This window comes from Aspergillus welwitschiae (assembly GCF_003344945.1).
Source record: "Aspergillus welwitschiae strain CBS 139.54b unplaced genomic scaffold BDQ94scaffold_12, whole genome shotgun sequence".
In the NCBI taxonomy this organism is placed as follows: Eukaryota; Fungi; Ascomycota; class Eurotiomycetes; order Eurotiales; family Aspergillaceae; genus Aspergillus; species Aspergillus welwitschiae.
The window spans coordinates 572,316-590,520 of NW_020798706.1; the positions used below are offsets into that span (position 1 = coordinate 572,316).

Genomic DNA, 18,205 nt, shown 5'->3' on the forward strand with positions numbered 1-18,205 from the left:
AATAATAATAATGCACAAGATCTCGAGAAAATCTGATCAGTGCCTTTCGAATTTTATCTTCTTGAATTCCATCCATGGCATCGCTTTTTTGAGTTATGACCCATAGGTCAATCATCCTGTCATGGGAGACATGATGGCAAGGCAGCACAAAATTCTAGAGGAGGGGGGAAGAGGGGGGCAGGCAGGCATGACTTACTCCGTAGTTCGTTTACCTGCAGGGCGCCAGTTCCAAACTAACTTTAGCCACTCTCTCTCACTTGATGGAAGTGAGACTGTGAGAGAGAGTTTGGTACCACCGGTTCACTACTGCCGGGATAAGATTGGTGAGACGAAGTTGCCGGGGGCGGAGTATGACTGAATCTTAAAAAGGACCAAGTTTCAGGTTTGCGCGATTCGAGTCATCCATCCATGGATTGGACGGGAGTGCATGTGTGGTACCTGCAGTTGGTGGCTTTCATTTTAGTACGTACATTAGGCCGCCTGACAAGATTGATTGATTGTTTGCTTCGCGTAGGAGGGAGAATTTGAAATCGAAACCTCGTGTGTCGGAATGGTGTGGTTTCATTGGCTTTTCCTCCTAAGGGGTCTGAATCATTTGGTTAAATATCTGACTAGTTTGATTTGATCCCTTCCTATTTACTTGCTCTATGTGCCTGCTCCGCAGTGTAGTAATTTTGCCCACAGTAGATAAATCTAGCCTGCAGATTTGCAATTCTCGCGTAGCACAGGATCTCAAGCATGTCTAGGAAAACGAGTCGGGTAATTATGTGGAACTAATGAGCGATAATGCAAGCCTATGACGATGCAGCATTGCGATGCGAGACATTTGAGATACGATCAATGTCGGGTGGGTAATTGTCCTCGTGAGCGGGGGGTTTTTCATACTTAGTAGAGATTCTACACGGTATCCTCCCTTCTTATCAGGATCGGCTATCTGCCAAGTTGGATTCTGCTCTTCGCATACCAAGCACACATGATAAATTTTGCCACTGGATTGTATCTAATTATCTGTTGTTCTTGGCCTGAAAATCTTCAACAATACATACTAGTCAATAACCGTGAATACCCTTGTGGCTTAAATTCTTGGGGTATTCAGGGTCAATGTATGCATGTAGATCGGCCGGGGTCATCATTCTTACCGGAAGTACTAAAGCCTCATGGTGCATACTGCTGGGCTTGGCAGGCATATGGAAAATAGAGGACTAGTCTAAGTGATAAATTATCTATCTACAATCGATAACCAAAAAAGAAGCGGAATACCAGTAATCTACATAATACGAATACCGATCCTGCATGACTCGTGAAGCGAACCGTGAAATTGGAACATAACATAGTTCCCGCCTCAGAATTGGCTACTGTATCTAGACAATGAAACCCAAAAATCCCTCAGTTGATTATTGATTTCCCCATATTGGCATGGATCTTGCGAGTTGCGACAGAGCAAACGATGGAAACGATCGACATCATCCAACTTAATCCTCGCACAGATCCAAATCAGCAGTGACCAGATCCCGTCAGCGTCAACGTCATCGTCACTGTCATTAGTAGCTCTTTTCTCCACCTTAATCACAAATGTAGATGAACTCATATATATAGTCAATGAGTAATATAAGCGAGCAAAAAAGAAGAACCCAATATACACACTCCTTGAATACCTACATGGTAAATAGATCCATCATCTCATATCCCGAACCCCTACTCTCAAATCCCTGTACATCACCTGAAGTATAATAATGAAAAGAAAAAGCAAATCGCACTGAAGTCAAATCCCACCCTACCCCCCATCCAGAAAGAACCGTAGATAATCAGCCCAATTCCAACTCTAATATACTAAACTTCGATAGTGCGCACCTGTCAAAAGCAAACATTCACGACCATGCAAATCACCAACTTACTTAGATACTTGATGTCACGGATCCTGATCCTAACTAACGAATCAACTATTTCCGTAAGTAAGTGAGTATGTCAGCATCAAATACATCAAGCGTGCTTATGCACTTATGCACATACGAATCGATCGTGTACCACCTTCACAAGTGTGGGGTCACACAAAACATACTGTAGAGTGGTACATCCACAGTGACACACATATGCATGCATGCAGCCTGCAATTTGTACAGTATGCACCCCAAATTTCAGTGTGTGGTGTGCTGTCAGTAGAGGTTGTCTAGTATAGCAGATCTGGTTAGTCTGTGTCTGTGGGCGGATCACTTGTGTTGAGTTCATGGTTTGGTTTTGTTTGGGGTGGATAGGGACTGAAGGTCGGTGCTATGAACTCTATGTGCACAGATCTACAATTAGCGTGATATAATTATCTTCTGGATTGGTTGGTGGAAAGCGAAAAAGCGGTCTACAGATGATGGGGTCATAGTTATTCAAAGCAAAAGTATGTTTCGATTTAATGGGAGCTTATTTTTTAGCAGTAAGCAAGTAAAAAAGAACGACTAGTGATACCAAGCTCCTAGGTGATCTCAAGCCGTGGGTAAGATGCAAGAATGGTCATTCTGTTCTCAAGGACTGTCGTCACCCGATAGGTATCCCATTTCTCGCAGCCGGGCTTCATCCCACATGAAGAGCATGTATTGCGGATGGCCAGAACCGCTGTAGAATTGACCCATCATCGTATCAGGATTAGCAGGCCGTTCCTCCGCGATCTCGTACCAGAGACGGTGTGGGCCATTATCCTCCTCGATGAACACAAATGGATCATACATCCTTTTGATAGCCGGGTCAGTATTTGGAGAAAACTTCTGCTTGTTGAACTCGGGGTCGCTGTTTTCTAGCTTCGCCCAAGTGTAAGAAAGTATAGAATTGCCAGCAGCCTTCCAGCACTTGAAGCGAACCTCGTCTTCAGCATCCAATCCCTGATGCCAATTTTCGTCCATTTTGCGCTTGAATGCCAATCCTCCTTCCAACTGCAGATAGTTAGGGCTCACAATGCACTTCAATGTATGTTGGGTCTAGAACTCACCGGATAGTTGCGGTCGTTTTCCTTGGAGAACGTGGTGAGAGCGCATTGCAGCTCTACATGATCAGCTTTGCACCTCGCCTCATCTATTGTTTCAATCAGTATTCTCGCTTCAATACTAGTAAGACTTCGGGCTGATCACGTACCGTATTTGTGAAGGAGATTCGTCACGGTAATCAGCTGATATAGCATCCAGCCGGTGAAATTTCCTAGGAAACTCCTCCAAGGAGCATTGGCCTCCTTACGAGTCATGGTGTGGCGGGGTATGGTGGTCATCGCCTGCAATAGAATGTCATGTATGTAGAGGGCACGTTCGACACGTAGCATCTCAGTTCTAGAAGTGTTTCTCGGAACGTACTCAGGGGTTTTTCCTTGTTGTCGCCGAATTGTGTTTTCGGTCAATTCTTTGGCATAATATTGTACGAGAGCGTAAAACCTCAACATGCTGCGGGCCTGCTCCTCAGATACTTCCTGCTCCAGCTCAATTCTGTGGGTGTTGTATCGAAAAAGAAGAGACGCAGGGCCATACTTTTCGTACCAGTCTGGCTGGGCCATGTCATAATGGAGATACGCGTAGACTCGGATCTCCTTGGGGATGGTGTTGTACATGACATGTCTCATCCAATTGACACCATATGGTGCAATTTTCTCTAGCATTGGAGGACATTCCTTTTCGATGAGGGCTTGCACTTCAACCGCAGGAATATTAACCAGAACAATCTTGTTTCGAATACTCTCGGGAAAGTCTGAGAGACTTGGTCCAGTAACTTCCGGGTTCACCGCTGAATGACTTGAAGCCATTTTGTAAGAAGTTACTAGGTTTGTTATAGAATTTTTTGAGGTTTGATTTTTGCTAATTACTGAGCGATAGGAACTGAAGAGGCGTGTTGTTGGAAAAAGAAGGAGACTTCTATGCTTACTTGCCTCTACTTATAGTAGTTCGAGGGAGGTCTCACGGAGTAACAGCATGCTTTAGTCGAGGACATGCGAAGGAAATCTCCATTATGGCGACTTTTGAGACAGTAATTCCTATGTATTGATCTTCTTGCTTCCCGAGAGAAGCGGAATGTACCTATACTTTTGGAGTAGCGTTGAGTGATTGCATCGGAAACAGCCAGATGTTGATATAGGAGTAAAATTCGCCCTGAGCGGTCCTTCAGGAATGACAATGACCGAAAGCCAATGAGGGGCTCGCTTTCTGACAGCTTTTGCACCTGTCATGAATGGTTCTACACCAACAGAAAAACTGGTGCATGTCTCTTACAGGCATTGAAGAAGCAACACCAGCGTTGCAACATCAGTCAATATCACTCAGTCAGGTGACTCCTAACTAGAAGGCAAAGCACGACCAATTTACAGTAGCAAACAACATATCATTCAACTCTACTGAAACATTATTCTGTCCCGAAAGTGGACCCAAGACACCTGAATGGCTATGATTCTCCCCGAACAGCGCCCATTCACCCACCGGGCTGTACGAACCCCTGCGCATTCCTGCATGAACCCTAATTTGTCTCCGATAAGCTTAAATCCAAATCCAACAATGATGAGATAGACATGTCAATATAAACCCAAGAATAATTCACACATACGACATCACCAGCGAAGATGGAAAAATTTCGATAGTTCCTCATTACCCGCAGCTATGATTTCAGCCGCAATCACATGCAAATTTCCACCTTAACGGAGTTGTATTTCCTCCGTTTCTTCGCACCGCAATTCCCATCACCACCATCCACCCAAATATCAATATCCAACAAAATGTCCCCCCTAAGAACAATCTATCTAGTAACATACAACAGCATCAACGCCCTTCTCTGGCTATACATATTCTCCTCTATCGTCGTCTCCCCCTTCCAATCCCCCCAAACGACCTACGCTACTCTCGAACCCTGGACAAGATGGACCCAAACTATTGCTATTCTTGAGATCCTTCATGCGAGTCTAGGCAAGTCAAGTCCCATCCCCCAATACCTAAATCCCTACAGTATCCCAATTCCACCCCCAACAATAACAAACACGAATTACTGACCGAGAAAAGGCCTCACCCGCTCCCCCATCTTCACAACATTCACCCAAATCTTCGCCCGCAGCGTCCAAGTCTGGGCCATCAATTACGCCTACCCAGAGACCACCAGTCCCTCCCCAGCATACAAGTACATGCTGCTTGCATGGTCATTCGCAGATGCAATCCGGTATTCTTATTTCGCAGTCTTGAGTGCAGGTGCTCCTGTGCCGAGCTTGTTGAGGTGGTTGAGGTATGTACCGTCCCTATCGCTATTTATTCTTCCTTCATTCGTATAGACAAGAGTTTGAATTAATTCCCTCTAGATACTCCCTCTTCCTAATCCTCTACCCCGTTGGCATCGGAAGCGAATGGTGGCTCATGTTCCAGGCGCTGCGCGTTACGAACAGCATTCCTGTTCAGGCGCTTTTCATTTTCTTTTTGTTTCTTTACGGACCTGGTGAGTTTTTTTTTCCCCTTACTCCTATTGACATTGATGTGTAGATGGTATGGAGTTGTGGTTTGTTAATGCGTGTGTTTGTGTTCTAGGTTCGCCCATGATGTATTCGTATATGGTTAAGCAGAGGAAGAAGACTTTGGCTGGTGGTAAGAAGGAGAGGAAGGAGAAGAAGTAAGTGGTTGGTGGGTTGGTTAGTGGATGCAGGAAGTGGTTGGTTAGTTATATACTAATACTGCAGAGGGTGGATGTGGTTGTGGCTGGTGATATGGTGAGCTGAGCTACGTTACTGATAACTAGTATTGACCGATACTACAAGACTGGAACGGACTGGACTAGACAAAATTGAATTGATTTGAAGTTAGATTTAAAACCGGGTATCGCTATGCATTTACAAACACTATGTCCATGCCCATGCTTTTGCGCACCATTCCTCTGACCAAGAAACAACACTCCCTTGCATCATACACACCCAACAAATCACCGGAACGTAAACGCCTTTCCGGCAGTCTCGCGTTTCTGCTTCCGCACTCCCGACGGGGCATCGAGCACCTTTGCATAGGGGTTATAACGACGCCTGGACGGGAGTCCCGAAGTAGCCTTGGGGTTGGCATTGAACACAGAGGCAGCGGACTCGTAGTTGAAGGGAGCCTCCTCTTCCTCCTCTTCTCCGTCCTCCTTGGCAGCTGTCTCGGGTTGTGCTGCGGACTTGTCCTTCTTCTCCTTGCGGCGCTGCTTCTTGGACGGCTTATCTTCAGTGTCCAACGAGGAACTGGCGTCAGTGGTGTCGAATTCCGATGAGGCGGACTGAGATTGCTCGGCCGTCTCTGCGGGGGCGGCCTTGCGCTTACGTGGTCCACCCATTTCCTTGACGGTGAAGTACTTGTTCTCGTCCTCTTTCTTCTCTTCCTTGGCGGCGGGTGCAGAGGTAGCGGGTTTCGGGGTTTGAGGTTGAGCGGGTGCGAGCTTTTCGCGGGCTTCGGAGACGGTTTTAGGCATAGGCGGAAGGGGGAGGGAGAGACGGAGAGCTTCGGCTGAAGCAACGGCGGAGTATGCAGGGACCGTGGGAGGTTCTTGTGACTCCAACACGGAACCCCAGAATTGGGAGACCTCGTAGCGAGATACAGTGGGGAGATTGGCCTCGTCTGCTGGGGTCGGGGACGGGACATCGACTGGCTGTGTCGCCGGCGCGGCCGGTGTACCCCTGGTTGGCTTGACGTAGACATCACGCCATTCAGGGCCATCAGCGCCCTCATCCTTAGCCTTCTTGATGACTTCCAGAAGGTCTACAGCGCGGTTTTGGACAATTGGTGTCACAGGCGACAATGTCCGGAACAGGGTGCCCAAGTCGAGCGGCATAGTGTGAGCAACCCTGAAGAGAACGTGTTTCGGGAACACGCACTGCACGCCCTCGTCTTCCTCTCTAGCAACCTCGTCACGCCACTGATGTACTGCTTTGAATACGGCAAACTGTTCCCTGTTGACCACGACCGAATTGCGAGAAAGGAGGTCGTACCAACCACCCGGTCCTTGACCAGTAGCAGCATCGTAAACAGGACGCTCATATACTTGCAGAGCTTCCTTCTTAGACTGCTCCAGGACGTAGTCGATAAGGTTGTTGTCGGGGAGGGAGTTTTCGACAAGTTCGTTGCGAATGTGGTCGTAGATGTGAAGAAGGTAGTGAGTATCCGAACGAGCGTAATCGAACATGCCTTCCGGGATCGGTCGAATGCGCCAGTCGGCCATCTGGTAACGTTTATCGGCTTCGAAGTTGACAAACTTCTGCAGCAGGAACTTCAAACTGCGCTTGGGGTAGTTCAACGCGCAAGCAGCATGGTATGTATCGAACATGCCAACGACGTACAGCCCCAAGTCGCGCTGAAGCCAGATAATATCCATCGAGGAACCGTGAAGCACCTTCAAGATGTTGGGATCCGTGAACACTTCGTTAAGAACTTGCAGCTCCTCCCTCCACGGCTTAAGCGTATCAACAACCCAATCCTTATCCCGAGTGCTGATCTGCATCAAGGAGACAAGACCCTGATACGAGTGCACATCGTGATGCTCCAAATCAATCGCGATCTCCTTCGCGGCCTTAAGTTCCTCCAACATCTCCTTCACTCCCTCCAGAGTATCCACAAAAGTCGCCTTTGTCGACTCCCACGGCTGATAATCCACAGGCGGCGACACGCTGTAGGAAGAAGTGGGGAACTTTGCGGCACGAATCTCCTTCTCGTACGGGTTGACATATCCGACAGCGGAATCGGACAACTTTAACGAGTCTTTCAGCGGAACAACGGCATGAGGCTTCGTCTTAAGCAAAGGCTTGAAAGGCGCGGTATCGGTGTTATCGGCCTTGCGTTCGAACAGCAATTGCGGCTTCGGGATCTTCGACGGGCCGTAGTCGTAAATGGTCGGGAATTTGGCGGGTTGCTTCTTCGAAGCCTTCGCAGCGGCAGCGGCAGCTTGATCCTGTTGCGACGGGCTCAATTTCTTAATAACACCGGTGAATTCATCCAAGCATGCGTCGGCCTTTTCCAATAGCGCATCGATGACATCCACGACGCCGCGCCAATTATCTTCGAGGGAATCTTCGTCGTCCAAGGTCGGTGCAGAAACATCGGTTCCGGCGGTGGCGGCTTTCAAAATAGAAGAAGTGAGCGACAAGAGTCGGTTGCTCTGCTCATCCAGGGAATCAGAAACCTCTGCGTTAGAGGTGCGATGGAAATCGAGGTCTTCGGCTGAAAGTTGACCGGCAGTGCGCGTCACCTGCATCAGGGACGACTGCACCCGTTGCTGTAACGAGCCAAAATCCGCTGTGGAATCCATGTTGAGAAGCAGAGACCAGACAGACGGACCCGTTGGACTCTGGCAGCAGCAGCAATGGGAACTGGACTTGTCTTTCCTGGATAAGAAAAAAAAGCAGTCGGAGGTGGAGAAAATCGTCGCGCCGGCTGATACTGACCGCCTGCTTAAATAGTACTAGTGATCATCACGAGTGATCTCGAAGATGGATTACGTAAGGTGCCATGAAGATGATCTCAACAGAGAAGCAGGTTTCATTTACATGCACTCGAGGATATCAAAATCTATCCATAGACAGAAAATAGATCCATCTATCTCGCTCCTTTGTCTGTCAGTGGAAGGGATTGTTCGATTAACCCGATCCAAGATGTCCGCGTCAATCGCCCCCGAGTGTAACGATATCAAAGAGTACGACTCATCCACCAGCACACCTCAACACACATCTCATACTCAACTAACACTTTTACTAGAAAGTATGATACATGCTTCCTGAAATGGTACAGCGAAAGTAAGGCTCATACTTCATACCCTTGATAAGCGTATAACTCATCAGAGATCCGCAGAATACCTCCGTGGCAACACCGCTTCCAATGATTGCGACGAGCTTTTCAAAAAGTACAGGGCTTGTCTGAATGTATGACCCTATTCAAAGCGGCCCTCAAACTAGTTACCTGGCTAATTTTGTCTAAAAGCTCGCACTGAAAGAACGAGGTATCGACACGATGCTCGATGATGCTCGTAAGAGCACGAAGGACAGCGAAGCTGAATACATGCGGAAAAGCTGATGCGTTGTATCCATGACTTTTATCTGTTCGCTCTTTCTTTCTCTGCTTCTCCTCTTTTGACGATTCTTTGCATTAGAGATGTTGGTTATGATGGCCATCTCCTCTCCGGCGATATGGGGCCAGCCAGCAGCAAGGCCCATGAATTCCGCCGAGCAAGCACTCATCTCATCTCATTTCTGTATACTGTCAGACTCTCATATTGGGACTTACAGTTTACTGGAGAACGAGTCCATTTTGTATTATTATCATATGTCATTTTGGCGTTTTGGGTGCATCTCTTTAGACGCTTTTGCTCTCATGGCAGGAGTTTTAACTGTGGCATCGAACATTCCTGTATCTAGCTACATGTACTATATACGAAGCATATATTCAACTGTTTTACACCTGGTCTGGCAACACGACTGCTCTATATCGTATATCAACATTATATACTAGATTATAATCTAATGCGGCATGATTCATTACTATCGGTGCCCTCGCCTCCTCAATTCGCCCTGCCCAAACGCACCTGGAACCTTCAGGATCCCGTTTGCTGCAGTACCCATGCCTCCAACCATAGATGAGGAGCTGCTGCTGCTACTGCTAGTCTTGCGAGGCTGTGTCAGCATTGACCATACTTCGGTCATGCTCGCCCGGCGCGCAGGAAGCATGCTGTACTGCATGCCGTATAGGTTGCGACGGTGTATAGGAGGCACAAAGCGGCCGGTCACAAGGCAGAAGATGACTTGTGGGGAAAGGTAATGTTTCCGTAGGCGATGACCCAGTTGGAAGTACTGGTCGAACATGGCACGGAGGGTAAGAGGGATAGACTATCCAGATTAGCGCTTGATGGCTCAACGGGGAAGAGGGTTGCTAACCTCAAGGTGTATATAAGGCACACTGACGCTTGACTTGCTTGTCGAAGACTTGTCGTGCTCTTCGCGAAGCTCGAAACGTATTCCACCTGAGCATGCAATCAGCTAACTAGCCTTTTGTGGGAGGGGAAGGTAACACACCTGGCAGTCTCCGTGAGTCCTTGACTCTGAGCATCAGTGCAAAAAGTGGAAAGTGGTTCAAGAAGGCCAAGCAGGTATCGAGCACTGCCTTAAGCGAAATGATCAACATCCGCGCGCTGGCAAACGCGAGATAGAAGACAATAACAGTGGGTAGAAGGAAGAAGAGAACGGTGAACAAGATGGTTCCAAGAAGTAGTTGGTCAAGATCGTAATCGCATGAGTCTATACGGTTGCGAAGCACGTTTCGCTTCTTGCCGCGGAAAAGATGGAAAAGAGAGATAATGATGGTAAGTTGCCAGTTGAAGATCCGTGCAGATGCGATGTAGAAGGAGTAGATATGCACTGTCAATATAGATATGAGGTCGGAAAACAGGGCAATTGGCATGCTTGCCCCGGCGAAACTGGAACAGCCGACGACGTAAATGATGTGTGGTAGGTAGGGTTGCAGGTTGGCGATGCAAGCTTCTATCGGTTAGCCCGTATCAAACACTAGAGTGCCTAGAAATCTAAAGCTTACCTGCCCAGTTTTCAATGACCCACAAGAAAAGGTCACCCAAGAACGCGGCGAGTTCATTGTTGAGCTTAAGACCAGCCGGCCAGTCCATGAGCCAGGAAATAGTACCCTGTAGCCCTTCCACCGTATAGCCTGTCAAAATGAAACTGATCTGAAAGGCCACCCAGTTGGCATTGTCGATGATGTATGACCCCAATGCGATGCCAATAATCACGTCGTTGGCGACGAGCCACAAGCTGTTGTAGAAGCGAATGTAGTCCGGATGACTCGTAGTCACACTCTCCCAATTATCTTTCCTCTGTCGTAGTTTCACATATTGTATTGGCCAATAACAGAACTGTTGGAGTCGAATATCCACCTGCTGAGCTGTCGCAGATATGTCTTTAAGAGCAGCGGCATCAGGACGAGCTCGCCATTCTGAAATCTGCAGGACAATCTCTGCAATCGTGCGATGGAAAACAAGCCCAACAATGAATATGCGGGTAATTACAGGCCATATCCACTGCCAGAAGACATAGGAAACGCCGAGAACGAAGAGATCCCATAGCGTAGTAGCAGATTCTACAACCCGCTCACCCACACTCATGCTTCTCTTGACACGGATGCCCACCAGATGGCTATTCTTCTCCATAAGCTTCCCCATCTCATACGCGCAGTTGACCTGGTTGATGATGAGGGGAAGTGCCTGTTCTTTAGACGACGGGACATGTTTGACTACCGTGTGAAGCTTCAACTTCTCCACCAGCATTCCAGCCTGAGCCTTGTCCGACTCCTCTTCGGTATCGATCTTATTAGACACAGCATCTGACTTATCTGAGCCAAACACCTTGTCGCCCAATGCTAGAGAGATTGGCTCCAGAGACATGTACTCCATCCTAGTCGGATGGGGCCGATGAAACATGATAACCTGGACAGACAGGTTTGTTTCCGGCGGACAGAAAATCCGAGGAACCTTGCCCGACGAACTCGTAGTAACATAAAGATGTGACGGATTGAAGGCCGTTGGCGGATCTGGCGAGTTTGTTGATCCTAGGACATGCATAGCCGAGCGTCCACATAGAGCGAATATGCGCACGATAGGATGGGGGCTATTGCGGAAGAGAATACCCGCCCGCAAAGCATTGTCGACATTCCGGGGCTATTGGCTAAATGTTAGCTGCCTCTCACCCTAAGCATGAATGCAGTATAACCCGATATTACCTCGACATCTTCCAAGACCGTCAGAACAAAAAAGTCCACCTCTGAATTCCGCCACCCAACAATTACTCCTGGCGACGATGATCGGGGAAGATCGTATGGCCAAAATACCCGTAGCAACCCATCGCTCATGAGCATGTTGACATCCTCCAACCGCGTTTAGAAGGAGCCTCGACGGCGGAGTTGTTCGCGAGCGGAGACGCCCAGGTGCACGTATCGAGGGTGCTAATCAAGAATATCAGCCTCGTTCGGGACCTCATAGCTGTTTGGCCGTTCCGCAACAGCACGGCCAGCCAGCCACTGCGATAGTAGCATACCAATTCACCCTCAGTCGCAGCTATATGGTTGATAGGAAGGACGAGGAGGAAGAAAAATACTGATAAAAGGAGGAAACCCTTTGCTGTCCGTGTCTGTTGTCGAGTGAGGAAGTTAGTCCGTCCGTTGTTCGGATACCGCGAATGCGCGTAGGAACAGATAGCAGAACACAAGCATACCACAACGCCGTGATCCCACGCAAATATGGCCAATTCGTACAGGCGAGTAACAAGATCCCACCTCGCGGTGATGTAGCCCGCTACGAAGATACCGAGAGTGAGGATGGAAAAGGGGTGCATGAATCAAGCTGTCCGGCGGGTGGTCGCTTCAGTTTGCGCGCATTGCTGAGGGGAATGAAGAGGACTGGAAGCGGAAGCGAAATTGCCGAAAAAGAGTGACGATCGCACAAAACAGGCTGGCGAGTCCGACAAGAGAAGATCAAAGACAATGGAAGCTACTGAATTGACCGGCAAGCTGAAAGTCTTAAGGCACGGAGTGGGCAATGGGGAAGATGCGGACCGCAACCCTGAGGCGTCTAGATCTCCGCGGTTCCACGTGACTGGGTATACATCTAGGCTACTACACATCAGATGAAGAAGATTTAAGGCATGCTTTTCTATTTTGCGCCTTGAACTGAATTAAACAAGAAAAAATATTTCTATACCTATACCCATGACCCATGAAAACATACAATTAATCCCCATTCCGAACTCCCAGCCGCTGTAAACCCGAATGGCAGCAAATCCATACCATGACTACAAAGCTTTGATGCCCTGGAACACTTTGTTCGCCTGTAACTTCGGATCACTGTTGACAAGATCGCGCATGATCTGGCGCTTTTCTTCAACCGTCAGGTCCTTGCCAGGTGCCTCAATAGCTTCCTTCCATTTCAGCAACATATCCTTGAGTAGAGCACTGCCCTCTTCAACTTCTTCCTGGGAGTACTTGTCAAGTGACATGGACTCTTTTTCCTGTGCCCCAGAGGAGGTGAAGTCCTCAAGCTCATCGGCCTTTTGTCGCGCCATGTTGACTACCTTCTCCGGAAAGCGGACCAATTCAGCAACGTGAATACCGAAGGACTGGTCGCAGATGCCCGGTTCGACACGGTACAGCAACGTAACCTGGTCTCGCTTCGAGTCTTTGCTGTCCTCCTCATTGCCCGTGCCATCACCAATAAAAGCCACTACATGTAGGTTCTTGGCTGACTTCGGGTAACGATCGGCCAGGGCCGTCAATTCGTGGAAGTGGGTTGCGAACAGGCCGAAACAGCGAATCTCAGTGACAATGTGCTCTGAGATAGCCCATGCAAGGCCGAATCCATCGTATGTACTTGTTCCGCGACCAAGTTCATCGATGATGATCAATGACTCCGAGGTCGCGGTCTTGAGGATGTTGGAGGTCTCAAGCATCTCAGCCATGAAAGTCGACACACCCTTGAGCTGCGAGTCACTCGCACCAACACGAGCAAGAATGCAGTCGAAAATAGTCAGCTCCGCCTCGGAGCATGGCACGAAGCATCCAGTTTGGGCCATCAGCGCAATGACGCCAATCTGTCGGATGTAGGTCGATTTACCACCCATATTGGGACCGGTAATGATCAGGAAGGAAGACTCATCACGGATGAGCGACACGTCGTTGGTGATAAAAGAGATGTCATCCTGCATTTCCATACAAGGATGCCGGGCCTCCTTCAGAACCGTGTTTCCAGTACCACGCGGGTGAATCTTGGGACGGACATATGGTGTAGGGGCGTGCACGGCACAATGCGCGAAGCTCACAATGACATCGAGGTGAGCCAAAACGCCAGCAAGCTGCTCGAGGACAGGGCAGTAGGAGGCAGCCACACCAACAACCTCGCTAACCAAACCAGACTGAGTGCGATTGTAGTTAGATGACAGCTGGTCGTGCTCGCGACGGAGCGCCTGCATTGTCGAGGTCGTAAAGTAGACACCGTTCTTCTGGGTTGAGCACTCCTGGTACTCTCTTTTGTTGCGAATACAGCCCGCCTCGTTGCGAGTCAGTCGGAAGCACCAGCCATGCACACGATGATTCTCCAGGAACAGCTTCTTGTCAACTTCTTGGTCCAGATCCCGGCCCACACGACGGTGTTCCGAGTCCATGTCGTGACGCAGCTTATCCAGCTTCTTGCGAATGATGCGCAAGCTCTCATCAAACTCCGGCTTAATAATGAACTCGTGGTTCTCCAATGCATCCAAGTCCACCGTCGTCTCAACCATCTCCTCCAGCTTTGCCAGGTTATCGGAATGGCTGCGCAGCTTGGACGTATACTCCGCTTCCAGAGGCGTCTGATACTGTTCATCCATCACATTCTCCAGCGATGCAACAAAGCCTGGCAGGCGAATGGCAACCTGATAAACACGCACGACATCCTCCAGTGTCGCCTGCTTCCTCTGAAACCGCTTCGCCAAGCGATACAAATCCGGGATCGAGCGCAAATGCTCCTCCTGCATAGTCTGCCGAAGTTCCGTGTCCATCACAAACGACTCCACCAGCTGCTGTCTCTTCTCAATCTCAGCTTTATCCATTAGCGGCTGCTTCAACCACTGCGCCAGTAGCCTGCTGCCCACCGGCGTCTTACAATGATTCAGCAACCCAAACAAACTCATCGACTTAGATCCGTCCCGCGGACCCGGCATGAGATTCAACGCCCTCAGCGCCGACGAATCCAGCTTCATGAACTGCGACAGATCATGCTGATAGAGACGATACTGGCCGAAGTTGGACGGATCCGTCATAACACCCAGATACTTGATCAACGCCGCCGCGGATCCCATCGCCAACTTCAACTCAGTCTGAGGCAGCGTCCCGGCAGACCTCTCATCCCTCAACAACCTCGTCAAGTCCTGCTCGATATCCCTAACCCCGAAATCACCACTGTGCCTCTCCGACACCGCAATCCCACAACTATCCATGATATTCCTCACCTTCCCCAACTCCACATCCTTCCTCCCCGCATCCATCTGCACAAGACACTCCTTCACCCCCAGCTGAATGACCAGCGACTCCAGATTCGAATAAACATCATTATCCAAGAACTCACTCACACCCAACTCCCTTACACTCGCATCCGCAAAACAAACCCCCACACTCCTCGCCTCCCCGGCCTTTGCAGAAATCTTAACAGCCAGAATGATCGGCGCTCCGGCCTCAATATTCAGCCCACCTACACTTCCCAATTCTTCTTCCACATCCTGCAAGTTCCCCGGACTCGCCTGCTTAATGAGCTTCCACTGTCCGCCGCGCCCGCTCGCAGAGCCCCAGATCTCCACTCGCCGATTGAGTCGGAATAGCGCCTCGCGTAAGAAATTGCGGAATACAGTCACGCTCATCGTCACGGAGGGCAGGCCGCCTGTGTCGCTGCGGCCCAGATTGCGGATCACAGAGGTGGTTTTGTAGACGGTGCGGGCGATGAATTCGGCTTCGGCACCGTGGGCGGAGTACCAGTCTCCGCGGTCGAAAACTCGAATGGTCTCATTGTTGTTGTTGTCGTTGTCAGAGGAGGAGGAAATGGAGCGATAGAAGCGGATGAAGCCGACTTCGTCGTCCACCTAGACAGTGTAATTAGTTTAATGTTAGCCGATTTTTCTCTTTTTAAGTTCCTAAAACAGGTAGAGCTTACCTTGAGATCTGGTCGAGATGACATAGTGCTATAGTCTATCTCCAACGAGGAAAGAGACTTGTGCGCCTGCTTGTCGGTCGTTGGAGTGGATAGGCTCAAAGCTGAGCTGCGGATAGTTGATAGTTGATAGGTATGGCTGCCGACGCGCTGCGGGAAACGCGGTCACGTGCATACGCGTCCGCGCGCCGGGTTAATTAAGGGATCTGCTGCCTGAGGTAGAAACATTAGGATGGATTACTGAGTGGGATAGGCTTAGTATTGGATGTTGAAAGGCACAGAGTCATAGTCTTAATGTTTGTTTTTATACTATCATTACATACATATGCTAATGCTACATACCGCTGACAATGCAATCATAATGCCGGAGGCATACCAGGCCACCCGGATGAGGTATCAAAAAGAACATCCATCCAAACGAAAGACACATCGGTATCCAACGTAAATCAATCAAGCGGCAGAGACAATTGTCTTCTGCGCCTCAGACCCTTCCCACCCAAGCTTCAACTGGGCCACCTTAGCTCCTATCTCCTTGGGCTGGACATCCGCACATGATTTGAGAACCACAGACTTCATCTGATTCACCGTGACGAGTGTCACCCACTCCCCAGCAACATCCTCCCGGGCCAGAATTTCCAAACAAATTTCCACCTCCTGCTGGGAAATCGGACTCCGCGCCGAGTCCTGGACATTCTGCGCAATCATCTCCATCCGAAATGGAGTCCGCTGCGCAGCCATCACAGCCTTCGCCCCGGTCCCAACATACCCAGCAGGTCTAAGCAGTGCCAAAACTCCCGCAACCTCCTCCACGCGCTCCGCAGCTGCCCTCCTCAACAACTCCTGCTTCGACGGCGGGGGTGGCAGCTTCGCCTGCCGCAGCTGCTTATCCTTAATGCGCTCCAGTAGCCCCTTCCGGCGCGTACTTGCCGCATCGATCGGTTTCTCTGGCGCATCATCCTTCCCATCCGCACGTAACTTCTCCGTCTTCAACCGAATAACTCCACCCTTCAAGTCCTGCAACCGCTGCTGTCCCTTCCGGAACGCGGTAAACGGCGTCAACGACTCATGGATCATCGCGACGCCCAGCGTGTTGACGAAATCCACCCTCGACTCGTCTCCGTCCACCGCATCCAATGCTTTCTCCCAGAGAAGGTCCACACTCTGCTCGAATCGTTCTTGCAATTCATTCTCGCTCGTCCGCTCCTCACCCTCCCGTACAATTCGCTCCAAGCACACCCTTCCCAGTCCATAATTCGCGATCCGATATCCGGGAAACGCCGTCGATGATGGCTCCTGATCCAGAACCCAAACAAGTCGTTGAATATCCTTGACTACCACCTTCCGCTTCTTCCAGAGTCGTTCAATGGTAGGGAGCAGTTCTCTCAGGTCGGCAGGGGCAGTAACACCATTGTGCATAGCATGCAGCGCAACAGCTTTCAGAAATGCCGCATGCAGGTTTACAAAGTCCTCCACAGATGCTGCACGACGATTCACAGGAGCCGGCTTTTTTGTTGTCTTCCTAGTACCTGCGCGCTTCGAGGGGGTACCCGGCGGCTGCTCAGTAACGGCAGTAGCAGCCGAGCCGCTCCTCCTCACTGACACCGGTGACCGTGCATAATGACCACTTCTAGGCGTATTCAGGGTCAATTCGCCCAATCGAAGAGTCTTGGAAGGCGTGACTGCATCCGTGCTTTCCGGTCCCTGGGGACCTCGACAGTCGACATTCTCGAGCTCGACCAGTTTGCGTTTCTTGGAAGGCGTGGCCGGGACATCTATCGTTGTGGTTGTCGTAGAGGGCTTCTTAATATCCGATAAGGAGGAAGGAGCTACAACGCCCGGCTTGGTCGCTCTTGCGAAGTTCTGGATCCCCGGTTGCTGCTGCTGTTGCAGCCCCCGGGCTGCCTGTCTTGTGGAATAGGTGCGCGGCATCGCGGTTTCCGAGGATTAAAATGAGGAAATTAAGGGATAGGAATCCTATTGGCGTATCATAGAGTAATTATTAAAGAATTAAACCCTGTAGATAAGATAGGATAGAAGTGGTAGTGTATGTATGGGAAGTCTGGGGAAGAAGAAGATAATGAGTGTTAGAGAAAATCCACTAAAACGGGGAATGATTATTCTTTTTTCTTAAGGGATGGGCTGGATGGATGGGTAACAGCGGGTAGCGTGGATTTTAGGTGGAGATCGCGCGCGACGCGATCAAGTCGCGTCTTCTGTCATTTAGCGTATCCGAGCTGTCCGGATGGGGTAATATTAGTTTTGAGTTGGGGTCATGATACATTGACTTTTGATGAATGCAGCAGAGAATTATATCATTCACTCGTTCACTTGGGGGGATTTGTTGTTTTCTCAATAGTAGCCATGCTTCCTTGTCTACAGATGAATGAATGGATGAACGAATGTACGTATGTAGATGCTGCTCCCCCATCACTAGAGCAATAATCAGCTTCGGAATGCAGCATACCGTAACCCCCCCGCACTGTTACTGCTGCAGATTGACGGAAGTATGCTCTAGAACATTGCTCCC

At 49.5% G+C, this 18,205-nt stretch overlaps 6 protein-coding genes across 6 annotated transcripts; 2 read left to right on the forward strand and 4 right to left on the reverse strand.

The window, feature by feature from the left end:
- Positions 1-2,510: 2,510 nt before the first annotated feature.
- On the reverse strand, positions 2,511-3,769 carry BDQ94DRAFT_169462 (uncharacterized protein; the record flags this gene model as incomplete). The annotated part of the gene is made up of 3 exons (XM_026771299.1): positions 2,511-2,915; positions 2,972-3,054; positions 3,115-3,769. 3 exons carry the CDS (start codon positions 3,767-3,769, stop codon positions 2,511-2,513), a joined length of 1,143 nt encoding a protein of 380 aa, XP_026627557.1.
- A 940-nt stretch (positions 3,770-4,709) lies between these two features.
- Positions 4,710-5,762, forward strand: BDQ94DRAFT_141687 (putative membrane protein). The gene is made up of 4 exons (XM_026765876.1): positions 4,710-4,916; positions 5,010-5,226; positions 5,300-5,433; positions 5,523-5,762. The coding sequence occupies exons 1-4, from the start codon at positions 4,730-4,732 to the stop codon at positions 5,606-5,608; spliced, it is 624 nt and encodes a 207-aa protein (XP_026627558.1). The 5' UTR covers positions 4,710-4,729; the 3' UTR covers positions 5,609-5,762.
- Positions 5,763-8,321, reverse strand: BDQ94DRAFT_141688 (exosome nuclease subunit RRP6). The gene has a single exon (XM_026765877.1). It carries the CDS (start codon positions 8,257-8,259, stop codon positions 5,911-5,913), a length of 2,349 nt encoding a protein of 782 aa, XP_026627559.1. The 5' UTR covers positions 8,260-8,321; the 3' UTR covers positions 5,763-5,910.
- Positions 8,322-8,602: 281 nt separating this feature from the next.
- BDQ94DRAFT_169465 (uncharacterized protein) lies at positions 8,603-9,020 on the forward strand (the record flags this gene model as incomplete). Its single annotated transcript, XM_026771300.1, has 4 exons — positions 8,603-8,643; positions 8,706-8,743; positions 8,799-8,869; positions 8,928-9,020. 4 exons carry the CDS (start codon positions 8,603-8,605, stop codon positions 9,018-9,020), a joined length of 243 nt encoding a protein of 80 aa, XP_026627560.1.
- A 464-nt stretch (positions 9,021-9,484) lies between these two features.
- On the reverse strand, positions 9,485-15,705 carry BDQ94DRAFT_158922 (muts domain V-domain-containing protein; the record flags this gene model as incomplete). Its single annotated transcript, XM_026769014.1, has 8 exons — positions 9,485-9,829; positions 9,878-9,963; positions 10,016-10,357; positions 10,533-11,667; positions 11,730-11,873; positions 12,313-12,385; positions 12,798-15,610; positions 15,682-15,705. 8 exons carry the CDS (start codon positions 15,703-15,705, stop codon positions 9,485-9,487), a joined length of 4,962 nt encoding a protein of 1,653 aa, XP_026627561.1.
- A 261-nt stretch (positions 15,706-15,966) lies between these two features.
- Positions 15,967-17,828, reverse strand: BDQ94DRAFT_20584 (DNA replication factor Cdt1 C-terminal domain-containing protein). Its single transcript, XM_026775223.1, has one exon. It carries the CDS (start codon positions 17,605-17,607, stop codon positions 16,129-16,131), a length of 1,479 nt encoding a protein of 492 aa, XP_026627562.1. The 5' UTR covers positions 17,608-17,828; the 3' UTR covers positions 15,967-16,128.
- Between the last annotated feature and the right edge of the window lie 377 nt (positions 17,829-18,205).